Source organism: Amphiprion ocellaris, chromosome 21 (genome assembly GCF_022539595.1).
Source record: "Amphiprion ocellaris isolate individual 3 ecotype Okinawa chromosome 21, ASM2253959v1, whole genome shotgun sequence".
NCBI lineage: Eukaryota > Metazoa > Chordata > Actinopteri > Pomacentridae > Amphiprion > Amphiprion ocellaris.
Window position 1 is genome coordinate 6,183,696 of NC_072786.1, and position 17,188 is coordinate 6,200,883.

Genomic DNA, 17,188 nt, shown 5'->3' on the forward strand with positions numbered 1-17,188 from the left:
ACATGAGGCAGAAAGGAGAACACTGTGAGAGGCAAAAAGAGCACAGACGTGATACTAATGATTTATACTCTTTAATGTTTTACATTTCCACAATAGAACATTTTCAGTTTGAGACAATCAAAAAACAGAAGAACAAAAACAAAACAACAACCACACACACACATATAATTTAATCTGGAAACCTCATATACATACAGTGCACCCTCTGGAATGATATCACCTACTCTTAATTCAACAGTCGATGTAACGTCAATAAATTAACTCTGGAAGGTCATGTACGGTCTTCAGTTTTGTTTCTAGGATACCATATGTTGTCTGTGATTGGTTGGAGCAGACACCCATTACCAACACAATGCCCCATACAACTTCTAATGTGGGGCAGAGGTAAATGAATCCAGAAAAACTGCGACACAGACGCCGTGTTTGTCATGAAGACTGATCCAATTAGAGGACAAGCTGTTAAAACACCCCGACTTCCCTGACTTTATCAGTGTAAACTGAGACCTTTGAAGGAGAGCAGCAGAGTAAACCGGTCCTTACAGCTGTGCAGCATGCACATCTGTAGCATCGAGTTGCAGCGTCTACCATGCCCCTTAATGCACAGAAAAATACAGCAATACATCACACGACAACAACGCGTCTCTTTTTGCATCGGAAATTTCACAGACAAAAGGAATGATGTCTTTGATATGACAAAAAAAATAAAAAATAAAAGAAAGTGTTTGTCTCTAATACAGCTAAGGCTCTCAGTCCAGAAACTTGCGGTTCGGGTTGGCGCCAAAGAGAGACACTCGGATTTCAGGCATCATCTGCAAACAGAGGAACAGCTGTCATCATTTTGAGATAAAAATCCCAAATCCCAAGAGGACATCTTCAAATTAGGAGATATTCAGTTGACTGGCTTCAAATCTGAGAGACGAAAACTACAGAATTACTCAATTAATTAACAGATTTTTAAAATTTGTGCAGAATTGTTTTCAGTTGAATGAGCAACTGATTCATCAATAAATCTTTTTGCTTTATATTCAAGTATATAAGATGCACAAATATAACTAAAGTCAGATGTAATACATTTATCAGAGGACTAGATTTATTTAACCCTCGTCTCATCCTGCGGGTCAAAACTGACCCGTTTTAAAGTTTGAAAATGTGGAGAAAAAAAATACATATTTTCACAGTGAAACTTCTGATGTCCACATTTTCAACATATTTGTGAATTTTTTTGAACATTTTTTGGTGGAAAAAAAAAATGTTAAAAATGTTTCTTAAAAACATTCAGAAAAAAAATCAACCAAAATCCAGCAAATTTCGCTGGATTTTGGTTGATTTTTATGTGAATGTTCTTAAGAAAATATTAGAAGTTTTACTGATATATATGGAATCACTTTAGATACTTTTAGGATTTTTTTGGAAGATTTTTACTAATTTTTTGAAAATATTTACAAGAATTTTCTTGCCAAATTTTGGAGATTTTTTAAAATAAAACTTTTAAGGGAAACTTTTAAGAAATTATTGGAATTTTCTTCCTGAAGGTTTTGCAAATTTTAAGAAATTTGGGGAATTTTTTTTGCTGAATTTTTGGATTTTTTTCAGACAAGGAAACAATATTTTTTGGTGCCTGTAAATGAGGACAACAGGAGGGTTAATTGAGAGATCAAACCCAATTATTACTTTAATCCGTGTATGGTTCGTTCTTTGGTTTTTCCGTTTCAAAACAAAATCTAAAAAAACCTAAATGTAGAAATGTATTATTTAACTAATGAAAAAACCATAAAGTTGGATTTTTGCTCAAGCTTTTCAAACCCGAAATACAAAATACAGCTGTTGTTTTAATTTGTTGCAACACCGCAAGTGCCGGAAGTCTCCGAGGAAGAAAAGTTTGAGCTGGTCTGGACCGCGAACGCCTGTCAAGAATAGCTGTACTCGAGCCCTTTTTCAATTTCATTCACGAGCTCTTTGAGAGTGACAAAACCCACACAGAAATCAGAAACACTTTGCGTGACCATGTTGCTCCACATTGCTTTGAGCGTCAGGAGGTTCAGCATTGATTTCCGGTTCCGCCAGTAGCTTCCAAATGGCGCCAAAGGGAAGACTTTTTTTGTTTAAACCGTAAAATTGGTAAAAACACGTTTTTTTCTCCTTTCTCTACTTTGTGTTTTTCAAATTTAATTTTTAAACGAAAAAACAAAAATAACTAAACTATTATTTTTTTCTCATTTTATTTTGAAACCGAAAAACCAAAGAACAAACAATACATGGATTTATTATTTACTAGTTATCAACACTTCATTCTGTTCTGTTTCTTTTGATTATTCTCATTGTTTAAAACTTTTTTGATCCTTCATGCATTTTTCAAAGTGTAAATGAAGGTTATTATTATATACGCTAAAAACACCAACAGAAGAATTAATGACACTAAAAAGTATATACCTTAAAACATCCGCCTCTGCATCTTGTGACAAGCGATGCCATTCACAGTTCTTAAAAAGGAACATTTAAAGTCTCGACTAACCTTGTTTAGTCAAATGTAAGTTTGTTAACAAAAGCACTCCACATTAAAGAGTAATTCCATTTCAGACCAACATTAGAGCGTTAAGCTGCCAGTCAGTGTATTCCCTCGACCTTTATTTGTCCAGGACTCATTAGTGAAAAGCTTTTTTAGGAGCGTGTTGCATCGTCACAAAAAAATCATAAAATCATTAGAGAAGAAAACTGAGACAAAGCAATTGTAAAAACAATAAATAAAAATGCTGTTGTACTCCATATGTTATTACAAACTGAATACGGTCTGTGAAAGACAGTCAAAGAGCAGCTTGATGAGACCAATCAATGAAGTGCAAAACACTAAATAATAATGAGACTTCCTTTCTTCTTTTGCATTTTATGTACAGAAAAATTATTTTATTGTAGTTCATATTATAAACATGCAGAACTGCTGGACTGCTGTTATTGATCTATTTAGCAAGCTGCTGCATTAAGTGCATGACAATATTTCTACGACTGTAATTGATTTTTTGAATATTTTTTCAAAAACAGTAATTATTTGTCATTGACTATTTTAAAAGAAATATGGGGAACTGCCAATTTAAAACTCTAAAGTGGCTCCACTCCCCAAATAAAAACAAATATTGTCAACTGTCAATGAAAAAATCTGTCTTATAAATAAGTATACAGCGTGGACCATAAGTTTCCATACATAGGAAAATGTATAATGTATATTTTTTACAAGCTTAACTTCAACTGTGCTAATGCAAGTTCATCAACAGTGGAAAACACGTATTAATATGTGTTGTTGAAACAATGGTAATCATATAGAGGAAATGGCTTTTCCTATATATGGAAACTTATGGCCCACCCTGTATAACATAATCCTTAATCGGAAATCACAAATAAATCACAAAAAGACGCAATATTAATATGTTTTTCACAATTTAACCAACACCGAAACAAGCAGACAGATATAGCAGACAGATTAACCCCATCTGAGCACTAAGGTCTTTATAAGTTAATAAAAGCACATACATACAAAAGAAACTACACTGTATTTGCGTTTAATTTAAACAAAAGTGTGGTTATATGAATGATAATGATCATGATCTGCCTGTTTTTCCCACCTGCTGAGCCATGAGGTCCAGTCTGCTCTCCAGGGTGTTGGACACCTTGATCTTCCCGTCGCCATTATAGAGCTCAATACCTCCAGAGCTGCAGGCAGGAAAACATCAAACAAGAGGGATCAAATATGGAAGAAGCATCATTTTTTAGGTGAAAGTCTGGGTCGGTGAGATTAGATGTGTTTTTAACCCTCCTGCTGTCTTCACTTATGGGCACCCAAAAAAATACTGTTTCCTTGTCTGAAAAAAATACAAAAATTCAGCAAAAAAAACTTCCCCTTTCTGAAAATTTGCAAAACCTTCAGGAAGAAAAATCCAATAATTCCTTAAAAGTTTCCCTTAAAAGTTTTTTTTTTTGTTTGTTTGTTTTTTAAATGCCCCAAATTTGGCAAGAAAATTCTTGTAAATATTTTCAGAAAATGAGTAAAAATTTTCCAAAGAAATCCTAAAAATATCTAAAGTGATTACAGATATATCAGTAAAAGTGCTAATATTTTCTTTAAGAACATAAAAAAATATCAGTATCATGATTTTTTTGTGAATGTTCTTAAGAAACATTTTTAACATTTCTTTTTTCCACCAAAAAATGTTCAAACATTTCCCAAAAATGTTGAAAATGTGGACATCAGAAGTTTCCCTGTGAAAATATTTTTTTTTCCACATTTTCCAACTTTAAAACGGGTCAATTTTGACCCACAGTACGACACGAGGGTTAAATGCGATGCTGCTTACATGTCTGGGGCCAGGAAGTTGTCCTGGTCGATGCGAACCTCCAGGTTGGTCTTCACAGCTGCTTTATAAATGGGGATGTTCCTCTGGATGGACGCCTGGAAGACAATTTGAATTCAAAATTTTACGGTCTTCCAAGCAAACGTGGTCTTTTATTCACGATAGAGATAAAAATGTGGTATTAAAAGTACGCGCCGGCCGCTAAGCTACTCACCTGTACCACCTGCATGTCCTGTTTACGGCAGCGAATGGTCACTTTGGGCTCCAGAAGCTGATAGAACCCCTGATATGAAAGATGGACAACTTTACCCAAGCTTAGTCTTTAAATATCTGCACAGCATCAAGGTTAGAATGTTTACATTTTGTGTTACTATTTGGCTAAAAATCATCAAGAAGAGGCGAAATAACAGAAACTCCTCTCTACTGTTTATAATGGAACCATTCTATTTAATATCTTATTAACATAATTACACAAGAGTTTTCTAATCATTATTTAGACTTTCAACACCATTAGCTAACACAATGTAGCATTAGAACACAGGAGTGATGGTTGCTGGAAATGTTCCTCTGTACCTCTATGGAGATATTCCATTAAAAATCATCTGTTTCCAGCTACAATAGTCATTTACCACATTAACAATGTCTACACTGTATTTCTGATTGAGTCAGTGTTATCCTCATCAAAAAAAACGGCTTTTCCTTCAAAAATAAGGATATTTCTTTGGATTTAATCAGGCTAAATCGACATATCTTTGCACTAATGCAACTGCAACACATAAAGTAACTCATAGGCTGATTTAAAAACTGCGTTTTCATTACAATGCTGATTATCTGATGCCTTCTTTGTCATTTAATTCAGTGATTAGACACGTTTCTATGCCTGAAGAAAGCCATGACTGCAAACATTATTACATTCAGGCAGTAAATCTAGAAACTCCCTGTGATAATTCCCATGAAAAACCGTTAAAACATGTTGTGATCATCTAGAGCAGGGGTGTCAAACTTGCGGCCAGCGGGCCAAAAGCGGCCCGCCAGAGGGTCCAATCCGGCCCGCAAGACGACTTCATGAAGCGTAAAAATTACAAAGACATGAACTGTAAATTGTAAGTTTATAAAACTATAAATCCAAAATAATTTCGAGATCATGACAAGTTGTTCTGATCAGAAAGTAAAATACTAGACTGTTCTTTTGTCAGTTTGTGTCATTTTTGTAATATTTTGTCTTGTTTTTTTGTTTGACTTTTGTCATTTGTGTTTGTTTTGTGTTTCCTTTTTGTCTTGCTTGTGTTTTTATCTCATTTTTGTCATTCTGTGTTGTCCTTTATTCATTGTTTTATGTCGTGATGTTTCATGTTTTTGTCATTTTTTGTCTCATTTGTCAGATTTTGTCGCTGTAACTTTTTCGGTCTAAATTTTTATCATTTTTTTGTTTTGTTTCATGTTGTTTGTCTAATTTTTTGTCATTTTGTTTCCCACATACTGTAGTGTTCAGTTCCAGATACCTGTGACTAAATGTTTTGTACATTTGTAGAAACACTGATCTGGAAGTTGTAATGTGTCAATGATAAACTGAGGAATAATCCTGTTGAAAATGAATGAATGATTTTTCTTAAGAAATTTCAGGTTGTTCATGACGTTTTGGAGAAAGATCATCCCTTAAATGTGAACTTTTTTTGCACTAAAACAAAGGAAAAAATTGGAGTTGTGGTTATTTATCAGTTACTATGCTCTGATTTTACTGGTCCACTTAAGATCAAATTGGGCTGAATGTGGCCCCTGAACTAGACTGAATTTGACACTCCTGCTCTAGAGGAAGCATTTACACTTTAAACAAACATGCAGCGACAACTCTGAAGGTGCTGAACTTCCATCCCCGTGTTTCCAACATATAAACTGAACGTGTGCAGCGGCTCGCCTCTTTTTGATGTATGTAGTTTAATAACACTCCAGCTACTCTCAGTTTGGAAACAGATGAAGATCTTTGACAAAGAACACGCCTGTTTCATAAAAAGAGACGCTTCTACATTAGTTTGGTCAGCACAAAAGAGGGTCTGACAGCTGATTTTAGGAGTTGAGCTCCAACAGATTTGCAGTCAGGAGGCTGACAGCTGAAACTAACCTGTAAGAGCAATCCGTCCATCAGAGCTGGATACTTGGACGGGTCTTTAGCGACGTTACCGAGCCGCTGGCGAGCCTCATTCAGCATTTCCTGATGGTACAAATACACACAGGGTGTTTATTGCTTGTGCTTTATTATTTATATATTCTTTCCATCTTTATAATGTTTGAAAAGTAGAGACACAATGATGTGCAGCAGCTTACCGAGATCATGTCATCGCGGGCCTTCAGTACCTTCAGTCGAGCCTGGTTCATCAGGTTTGACATTTGACTGTTAAAAACACAAACAACGCTCACGTTGGATCTCTTTGGATTCGAATTTGTTCACGTGAAAACCCTGCGGACTGTTTGCCGCAGGTTACAAAAGGCCTATTGTCGGGTAAAGCAGCTAAAACTAAATTCAGGAAACTCTGTCACACACACACAGTGATTTCTTTGTTCTTAAAAAGACTGGATTGAGGAAGTAGGGACAAATTTGATGTGTCCTGTGATGTCTCGTCATGACTCACATTTTCTTCTGCTGCTCAATCTGCTTCTCTTTCTTCTCATAGTACTCCATTATCTTCAGCCTCTGGGTCTGGACCAGACGGCCCTTCTCGATGTTGAACTCTTCTTCTGCCTGCAGGAGGAGACACAGTCCACTCAGAGGAAGAAGAAACCCTTCGTTGAACTGTCTTTTTTTAATTTAGGGGTCACAAGCTAAACCGTTATTATCCCAGGTTTGATTTTGGACAGCTTACAACATTTTTAAGCATTTAGCTTCTATTAAGTAAATCCGATGCAAAATTAACTTCACAAATTCATCTACTATTTATGAAGAACTACATCTGCTAATTTTTTTAAACAGTCAGTTTCATTTTTTCAGCTGATGCGTGGAAGATTTTTGGGATTTTTCAGTCAATTTTGCCTCTAAAAAGGCTCAAAAATGCCAACATTTTCCCAAAGCAAAAGTGTCATCATTAAATACCTTCTGTCGTCCAATCAGTCCTGTTTATATGGATTATAACACATCAACATTATTTGCAAGTCAAATTTTAAACCTCGCCCTTCATTTACAAGCTGAAAATATATGTGAATCTCAGTTTTAAAAGCTTTTTTAAAAAACGTAACTCTTCAAATTTGTAGCATTTATTATTGTGCACTGAAAGGAACACCAGAATATAGAAATTTAAGGTCTAAATAATTGCTACAATGTTCCTAAATTGTCCCCTAAGAGCTGAGATTTTATGGCATCTGCTAATGGAACTTCAGTCATACGGAGCTGGAGATGCATATTCAGATGAGCAGCTTTTAGTGCCCCTGGTGGTGAGTGTTATCTCATGAAAAGATTTATAAAACCCTATACTGAAGCATTTGGGGAAGAAACATCTGATATCGATTGTTGTTGTGCATTTTTAAGTCTTTAGTTGTACTGTATGTGTTTAATCTTGTGCACTGACTTCTCTTGTAAATTATATTTTTATTTTAATGTCATTAACTGTTTTTAAAAAAGGAATAAGTAAAGAAATAAATCTCTTGCACTAAATTCACTGCATGGTCTGATTGAGGCGCTACAATACAGGAACATGTAGAAAAGCTGTAAAAGCTACATGCCAGGTTGGATTTGGATGAAATCCCACATCTGCCTGCATCAATATAGAGGGTCCTCGACTTAAGTCAGAGTTTTATTCGATGTAAGTCGATTTTTGCTGTAAGTCAGAACTCCGGTGAAAATGTAAACAAAGCTGTTAGTGCATGACGATATGATCAGTTCTTCATAAAACTCATGAATACCAACGACTTTCCTGCATGTATGAATCATTTTACAAGATAACAGAATATTGTAAAGGACTGGTATTGATATTGAGGTTTCAATATTTAAAACTGAGATTCACATATATTTTCAGCTTGTTCAGTTCCAGATTTACCTGTCAGTGAACGTGCCATGTTTAGTTAGCTCACCTCTGATTGGCTGAGAGTCAGCAGTAGTGTGTGGAGTGAGAGAGAGCTGGGAACGGCGGCTAATTCTGGAGCTAAGTTATGGGGTTTTTGTAGTTATTTTGGCGTTGGCTACGGCCCACAGTAGTCTATGTGAAGGTTCAATAAATCAGAGAAGGAGATAAAGTCTCACTCATTCATCACAGAGGGTTGCTAGAATATGTTGCACTATTTTTACAATTTCACCGATGTTCATCGTTGTTTCTGCCTGATCCGAGAATTTTATTCTATCTAATTTCACCTCCATGGAGATGGCTTTCCTTTACTTTGAAGCACTGTCATCAGAAGAGTCTGACTTGTGCTTGGGAGTCACAATGAAGGGCAAAAAGTTTGTGAATGTAGCACAATCCAAGGTGGCGTACAACCGGAGAATGTAACAAAACTGTCTTACAGCGCCGTGTATTCATCCGCTCCACTCCTCAACCAGCTCCAACGAAACGCCGTAGTTCGATGACATCGTAAACAGAGGACCCCCTGTACTAAAGAACTACTTCGTACTTCTTCTGGAGGATATTTTAACAGTCAAGAAAGGTTGTTGGTTCAGGACTGCAGGTGTTGATCTTTGCTGACTTTCCTCATCTGTCTTTTTCTGCGATCTCTTAACTGATGATTCCCGAATAAAAAGGCAGAAAAATCTCTCTAAAACACGCAGTGACTACTCATCTAACCTGGTCTCGGTTCACAGCATTGTGTGGTGGCATGTTCATGCGTTTATACCTTTGCATCAATCTCCTCTGCCTTCTCATTGGCCTCTTGCTCAATGAAGGCCATCATGTGCTTGATCTGGAACAAGAAACAGGAAAGAGAAACTGTAACAAAAATGACCATTTAAGCCCCAATGCAGCATTTTTAAAGAACTTCAAAGACTCTTCTAACAATAAGGATGAAAAAATATGATATATATTGCATGATATCTGCGACTCAACCTGCTACTCTACTTCCGAAACCAGGAAGTAAAGTCTTTTTGTAAAGTAGAGGCAAGTTATTAAACAGTTATTCTCTATGAAAACATCAGATAAGATCATGAAAGATCTTCATTAAACCCACAGTAAATCCTTGTGTCAGATTTTGCGGAGAAAATATTACAATAGTGTGAGATACAAATACAATATATTACTAAAAATTTAGAGTCAAAATAAGGCTAAAAAACCAAACATTTGTCTGATTTAATTTGGAAGAAATGTTTATGCTTTATAAACTGTGTGAGGTGTGTGTGTGGAATTTCTACAATTTTTGAAAAGGTGCAACTTTAGGAACAGGTTACAACTCTTTTTTTCCTTCTTTTTAAAAAAAATTATCATACAGCAGGGTTTTACAGGATTCTGGAAATACGTTCAGAAAAAGTTTTGGCAAATAATCCAATGGGTTTTAAAAATATTCTACCTTGTGATGGAAATGAAACAGTAAATACGGCTTCGCTAATTACGGATGAAGGGCCTCTCTCATGCTTAAAGATGTGTCGTCCTGCTGTGAAGTGACTCTGCTGGAAATCTCTGTCACTTCGGTGAGAAATGTTTGTGTATTGAAGCTTCTAAATATGCATCCTCTGTATACTTTCAGTGTACATAATTTGTGATATATCAGCCATGTCAGTTCCTCTATTTTGCAACTCTGGGGCGCTCATTTATTCCAAAGTTGTGTTATCAGTTTACAGTATAGACAGACTAGTCCGTCACAGAAGTACTACAAGGGTGAACCAACAATTATTTTCACTTTCAATCTTGCTCATAGGGGACCTAAGGAACCCTCGGATTTGTTGGGTTTTCTATGTATATTTTTGGAATTTTAGTTCTATATTATACTGTAGCTCTGAGGAATAATGTTTCTAATAGTATAGTATATATGTAGTCTGTTGTAGGGAATGAATGTGAGTGTGATTGTTTGTCTCTAAGTGTAGTCCTGTGATAGACTGGTGACCTGTCCAGGGTGGATAGACTCCAGCCCCTCCCCAACTCTAATGAGGATTAACCCTGTAAAACCCATTGTTGCAAAAATACAACATCAGTTTTATTTCTTTAGTATTTTTTTTCATTACTTACATATATTTTTTATATAAATATATGGCTCCTTTTTCTATATTTGGGTTTTACAAATTATTTATATAGACATAATCTGTAAAAAATATATCTATAATCTGTATGTATATATATGTGTGTGTGTGTGTGTAATTTTCTCTCTCTATATATATATATATATTTGAATTTTTTGCATATTTTATAAAAAATATTACATATACATATATATTTACATATGTATATGTAAATATATATTTTTTCCTCATTTTTTTTCTATATATGGTTTTTACAGATTTATTTTTATACCTAATCTGTAAAAAAAACATATATCTATAATCTGTAAATATATGTATATAAACATAAACAATATACATATGTATATATATATTATTTTTGCTATTTTTTATATATATATTTTTTATTTTAAAAAAAATACAGTGTTTTGCAGGATTAAGCGTTGTATAGATAATGAATGGATGGAAATTCCCACCATAAATAACACTGTAGGGTCTAAGCTTTAATATTTATTCTACTCAGGTTAAATCTTATTCTACAAGCTGCTGCTGTGTATGTGTAAAATAAATAACAATGGCTTGACTTCAGATGACTTCCAATGCATCTGACAATTGGGGTTTTTTTTGTTTTTTTTTTTACTGTTGACTGGTTGTTTAGTGTATAAATTGCTTAATAATTGCTTTTACTGTGTAGCCGGCTGTCAAAAATGAACAGTAAACAACAGAAAACAAGCAAAAGTAGCTAATATTTGGCTATGAGAAGCTCATACCGGTAAATCTTTGCTTTAAAAAATGTCTAAAAATCATAAATTACAGGTATTTTTTATCAATAAAATAACTGAACAACTGATCATTTCATCTCCAGAGTACTGGTTGGTTTTTAGGTGCCACTATTATGTACAGCTGGCATCAATAGGAGCCCATTAATGTGCATTTTGGCCATCAGGATGGTAAATCCAACCATCAGAAACGTAGAGTTAAGTTCTGCAGCTTCATGTTGGTTGTTGAAGCTTATTTTCCATGTCTGGTGGGATTTCCAGTGTGCAGACATCCACTCAGTCACTCCAAGTTCCTCATCAGGGCCTGGCATGTGTTCATCATGTGACCACTGACCCTCTGTGTAACTCCCACACCGCACCGTCTGAAAATGGCCACTTATTTTGGGTATAACTTGTATTCATACGCACAAAATCCCCATTAAAACACCTCAAATATAGCAGGCTAGCTGATGTTTGTGCTTAATTCAATGCTAACCCACTGCAGCTATTTCAATGTCATTCTCTACGACACACAGGTTTCCAGCTAAAATTGCAACCATTAGAAGAATTCTTCAGAGTTTTAACACGTTATTAAGCAATCATAAGGCGCCCTTGTGCAATACGTGACGATAAAAGGTTAACTGGAGTCATTGTGAAGGTTAAAACGCTTCATTACCTGCTTCTGTACGTCGGCATCGCTGAGCGCCATGGTTGCAGCTTTGACAGGTCCGTCTGAACGGAGAAAATAACGAAAATGACACAAATTAGACACAGAGCGACAACAAACAGACCGTCAGCAACAACGGGAGGTTTTAAATCTGCGATGTGAGCCGTAAAATACAAATAATGTACCGAAGAATCGCGCAGGAAAAGGTTTGAATTAGTCGCCGCAGTCGTGACTCCTAAAGATGTCTACGGAGGATCAGCTGATTTCCGAGCACGTGATGTTTACTTCCTGTTAATGGGCCAATAAGGAGCGAGGAAAAAGAGACGCGTTTATGCTGATGCAGAAGAAGAAAATTATTGACTTTCATTAGTTTTATTTTTGTTTTATGCTTATTTAAATGTGCATATTTGTGTTTATAGCTACATTTAGGTTATAAAAATATTGTTTGAACTCATATCATCCATCTGTGTTATTTGGCGTCACAGGAGTGCCACAATAAAATATAAATCTGTTAAAAAAATAAGGAAATAAATGTGTAAATATATAGAGGAATAAATAAAAGAATAAATAAATAAATAAAAAGTTAATTTTGTCTTTGCTTTTCCCTTTTCTCTTTTTTCCTTTTATTTTTCCATTTTGTCATTGCCTCCTTATTTATTTATTTATTTATTCTTTTATTTATTCCTCTTTATATTTACACATTTATTTCCTTATTTTTAAACAGATAAATTTATTTATTTATTTCTCTTTATATTTACATATTTATTTCCTTATTTTTAAACAGATTTATATTTTATTGCGGCACTGCTGTGACTCCATTTTTCAATGATAGTACTGCATGCTTTTATTTTCATTTATCGTTCACTTTTTTCTTGTCAAGTCTTTAGAAAGCGATGAAAGCTAAATATTATTATGATTTCATACATGCAACTTTTACATACATTGCATAAAATGGTAGCTGAGGGGGTCCGTGTATTTATCTGGCAATTGGATTTTCCGTTCTGAAACGGATATTGAAAAGAAAACGAGTGGTTATTTGATTTTCATTTCAAAATACAAAATATGAAATTGAAATACAAGGCGTTTTTCCTTTTCATCATCAAAAAGGGATATACGAAATTTTAAAAATGCTTTGATTTTCATTTTATATTTAGAATAACAAAAAAATAAAATCAGTAAGAGACAGAAACGAAAAAAGGTCAGTTTTTTCATTTTCTCAGTGGTCATCAGCAAGTATAGAGCCAAACGACAACGATTCTCAGAGGGCAGAGCCAGAGAGCAGTGATTGGTCAGACCATAGATAATACAGAAGACAGCGCGCTAGCGTATCTAGTCTTCTATATATATCTATGGTCGGCACGTCTGGTAGCATCTCTGGCTGCTGTTGACCTTGTTTTTGGAGTAAAACACGGTAAGAAGACAAATACTTCTAACCAGCGTTGTTTTGTTGTACGTTAAGTCAGCGACTTGTGAAGAGTTGTGTTTTGTCGTGTTTGAGCAGTTGGTCTGGACGCGTTAGCTAGCTAAGCGGCTAAGTTAGCTAGCGGGCTAATTAACACAGGTGGCTAACTTACCGCTGAACACCTGTGTTAGTTGCTGCCACAGCTGTCCGTCTTTAGAATGACCTTCTCAACCTGTATTTCTCTGCTGTGTATTTTAGCTTTTTAAAAAGTTATTTTACTTTAAGGTTAACTGAAAACCGTTCAGCTGCACTGAAGTTTAACATTCAGCTGGTTTGAATTAAACCGTCCTTAACATTGTGCAACATTACCTCTCAGAATCTCCATAATTTCATTAAATTCCTTCTCTCTTCCACTGCTCAAGTTCAATCCAGTATATAAAGTGACATTAATAGTGAATAAACTAACAACCAGCCATTGTATTTATTTATTACTGCATGTATTTGTAGTAAAACATGAGTTGAAACATCCTACTTTTGGATCTAGAACTGCACAAGCCATTCATTTTCAGTCACCTGATGAGTTAAACTCCCCTTTTTATGTGATTTTGAAGCAGAAAGTCTGAGTTAACAAAGAAAGTTGTTTATAATTTGCGATACCTGTTATCTCTGACTGAGGCTTTAGTTTTAGTTGAGCTGATTTACATGTAGAAACTTTGTTCAAGAAGATTTCTCAGTAGCTCAGAGGACAGGCTGCTTTTTACACAACCTTGTAAGAGAATGTCTGTCAATGCTTTCAGCAGAATTTAGGAACACAACACTTCCTAAACAGATATTTTGAGGCTGTGAGGTTGAACGTTTGAGAGTCTCTCAGTGTGTTTGTTTGTGGTCTTTGTGTTTCTAGGTGGAAGCTGAATTAGTGAGGATGACTCCTGCTCCTGTCATCTCTAAGCTCCTCACACATCTTTACCTGCATATGAGGAAAATCACTCCTGTAGAATGCAGGTATGTTTGTCATTATTATAAAAAGATGTTGCCTGGTGACATGTCAGAAACCCATTATACAGAGTCAGCCAAAATAATGTTTACACACATCAGGAAAAGAAAAACTTGCATAAATATTTCAATACCAAATTTATTCAGACATCACCAGATTAATACAAGTTATCTTTGGCCTCTACAATTACAAGAGGTGCTCAAAGTGGTGGCCACTGGCTTCCAGACATTTCTGTTGTGTTGTAGATGTCACTTGTTGATGCTCCATTCATGAAGGTAGCGCCATCTGTTGGGAAAACATCGTACAACAGGACACAGAGTTATCGTGATTTGATCAAACTTAGAAAGAGGTATCTATATGTGTAGAAGTACTTATACAAATGAAATATTTATAGAAGTTTTTCTTTTCCTGATGTGTGTGTACATTATTTTCGCTGACTCTGTGAACTTAATGAGAACAAAACTGTCATTTAATTGTTGCTCTGAAAGCTTCTTTAGTGAAAACCAGCTGGTGTTTTGCTTTGAAACAAACTGCTGTTGAGGTCTGTGCAGATGGTGATCCATTCTGTGGAAGTCTCACATCTCCTGATTTAATGGAGCTGCTTTGCACTTTTTACACCGTCTATTCACCAACACTTTATTTAATAAAAGTCCCATCTAGTTTTCATGAGGAATGTGATGGTTTAATTTCTCTGTGAATAACTGCAGTCTAATGTAACAGCTGGAATTGTAACATCTGTCCTGATATTGATCATGAAGTATTGATCAGAATACTTATGGTTAGCAGTCATCCCTGAAGTTTTACATTAAAATCTTTACTTGTGTTGTGACCTTTGGTAAGAAGCAGAAACTTTCCTGGATACATGAGTGTTAAATTCTGTCCATGTTTCCATTGTGGGAAATTCAGTCCAGCAGATGAGTTTTTTTTTACTGCCAGCTACCATTCAGTCTGAGATATTAAGAGTAAATAAATGTGCATCATTTGGAAATGAACAGATTTTATTTTTATTTATTCCTACAGCTGCTGCAGGTAAAGTTATAGGATGTGGAGGAATTTTGTCTCACAATCAGAAAATAAATATTATCTGAAAGTCAGGTTATTGTTGTTTATCAGCACAATACAAAAAGATTAATGTTAGAAATATTCCAGTTATGACTCTAGAATATCATGATTTATGTAAATTTACCTCAATAATATAAATGTTCAGGTTAAGATTGTACAGTGATATTTATTATGTAAGTTTAGCTGATTAAAGTTTATGACTCTGCACTAAAATATTATTTAAATTTACATCATTATAGTATTTAGGGTCAGACCCTACAGTATTGAGATTAAGAAATAAAATATTCTATAAAATGTAAATACACTGAACTCATTTGGATATATTTAAGTGAGACTCTACAATATTATTTGACACAAATCTATCTAAATCAAAATTTTTATAATTTTCACGCCAAACATTTACTGGACTGATTTAAATATTAAAATCACTCCTTTCTAATCCTCTGCTGTATGTTCAAACCTGAGGCCTTAAATAGAAACACACAAGTATCTGATTGAAGGAACTTCTGCAGAGTCCTAGTTCCACAACATGATGATAGAATGATAGACAAACTTTAACAAAAGCTGCCTGAGAGTTTACAGGTTTTTATGTTGGATTTCTTCAGTAATTTAATGAGAGTTATCTGCAAAAATCAAGTGTTCATTTGATGAACTTCATTTCCTAAAACATCCAGTATTGGAGCTCATATCTTTGGCAGCTGTAAAGTTTCTGCTCCTTCAAAGTTCACAACACAATGAATGAATTCCTAAAACACTCTCAATGCTGGAGAGCGTTTGATGCTGAAGCAGTGAGCAGTTTTTCTGTTTCTTCTCTGGAGATGCACAATGAGGGACGTCTGCAGAGACTGAGAAAGAGTCTCACCACATCCTGACATGAGGAAAAAGACTTTATTGAAGACTACAATGAGAAAAACTATCCAGACAGCAGACGGCTGCATTCAAGGTGAGCTCTGAACAGTTGATGTGGAACAGGAATTCAATCAATTCCCAACAGCCATAACCGATTAAAAATTCAGTGCATCAGACATTATGTGGTTCAGATACAGCTGCCTGTGATTATACACCTGGCCAGTAGGTGGCTTCGTGTGCTCATGAAGCTTCAAGAAATGAACCGTTTCTCGAACCGATTGGCTCAAGTGGTTCAATGCCTCATGAGGCTTCATCTCACCATCACTACTACAGAGTGAAGACCTCGAATCTGATTGGACGGCCTCCTATTCAGCCACGTGTGAACAAATGCCTCTAAGTTGATTTGTTTTCTAAAATAAATCTAGTTTGAGTCCTAATCTATGCCTGAGTGTTTGCTTCTTTACACTGCTGTTAACAGTTTAGGCTGTTAGATTGTTCCAGATAAGACAAGTACAAGATTCTTCAGAGCCGTTCTACCACGAGCCTGACAGGAAGAACTCCAACAGCTACTGAATGTTCCTGTGGTTCCCTCAAGGCTACAGTAGGAGCCCTATGAGGACGAGCCGGTCCACCTGATGGAGGCCAGTCGCTGCGGTTCAAAGCCAACACCGACTATGTGGACTTCTACTGGACCACACGGAGGCCTTCAAACCGGACCAACAAGTTCAGCGACTCCCCGACTCGTGGGTCTGAGGATGCCGTCGAGCCTCAGTCCAGCCGGCCTCCTGTCTGTGGGTGTTTGAGTGCTGAGAGGTTTGTGGATGCATGTGAACGTGTCTGTGTTGAAACAGCAGCTTTGGACTCAGTAACGCTGGTAAAAACCAAGAGCTCCTTTATTTGTGACTTCCACTAAAAACAACTGATGAAAATAAGTTTGCCAGGGTTCTTACTGATAACGGATTATTAAATAATGAAAATAATCATATAAATAT

The 17,188-nt window shown here is 35.7% G+C and overlaps 1 protein-coding gene across 1 annotated transcript; it reads right to left on the reverse strand.

Moving 5' to 3' along the window:
* Window positions 1-55: 55 nt before the first annotated feature.
* atp6v1e1b (ATPase H+ transporting V1 subunit E1b) lies at window positions 56-12,179 on the reverse strand. Its single transcript, XM_023290244.3, has 10 exons — window positions 12,075-12,179; window positions 11,899-11,954; window positions 9,153-9,218; window positions 6,968-7,077; window positions 6,663-6,729; window positions 6,460-6,549; window positions 4,555-4,623; window positions 4,344-4,438; window positions 3,615-3,702; window positions 56-809 (listed from the first exon to the last, which is right to left on the reverse strand). Exons 2-10 carry the CDS (start codon window positions 11,929-11,931, stop codon window positions 747-749), a joined length of 681 nt encoding a protein of 226 aa, XP_023146012.1. The 5' UTR covers window positions 11,932-11,954; window positions 12,075-12,179; the 3' UTR covers window positions 56-746.
* Window positions 12,180-17,188: the final 5,009 nt, after the last annotated feature.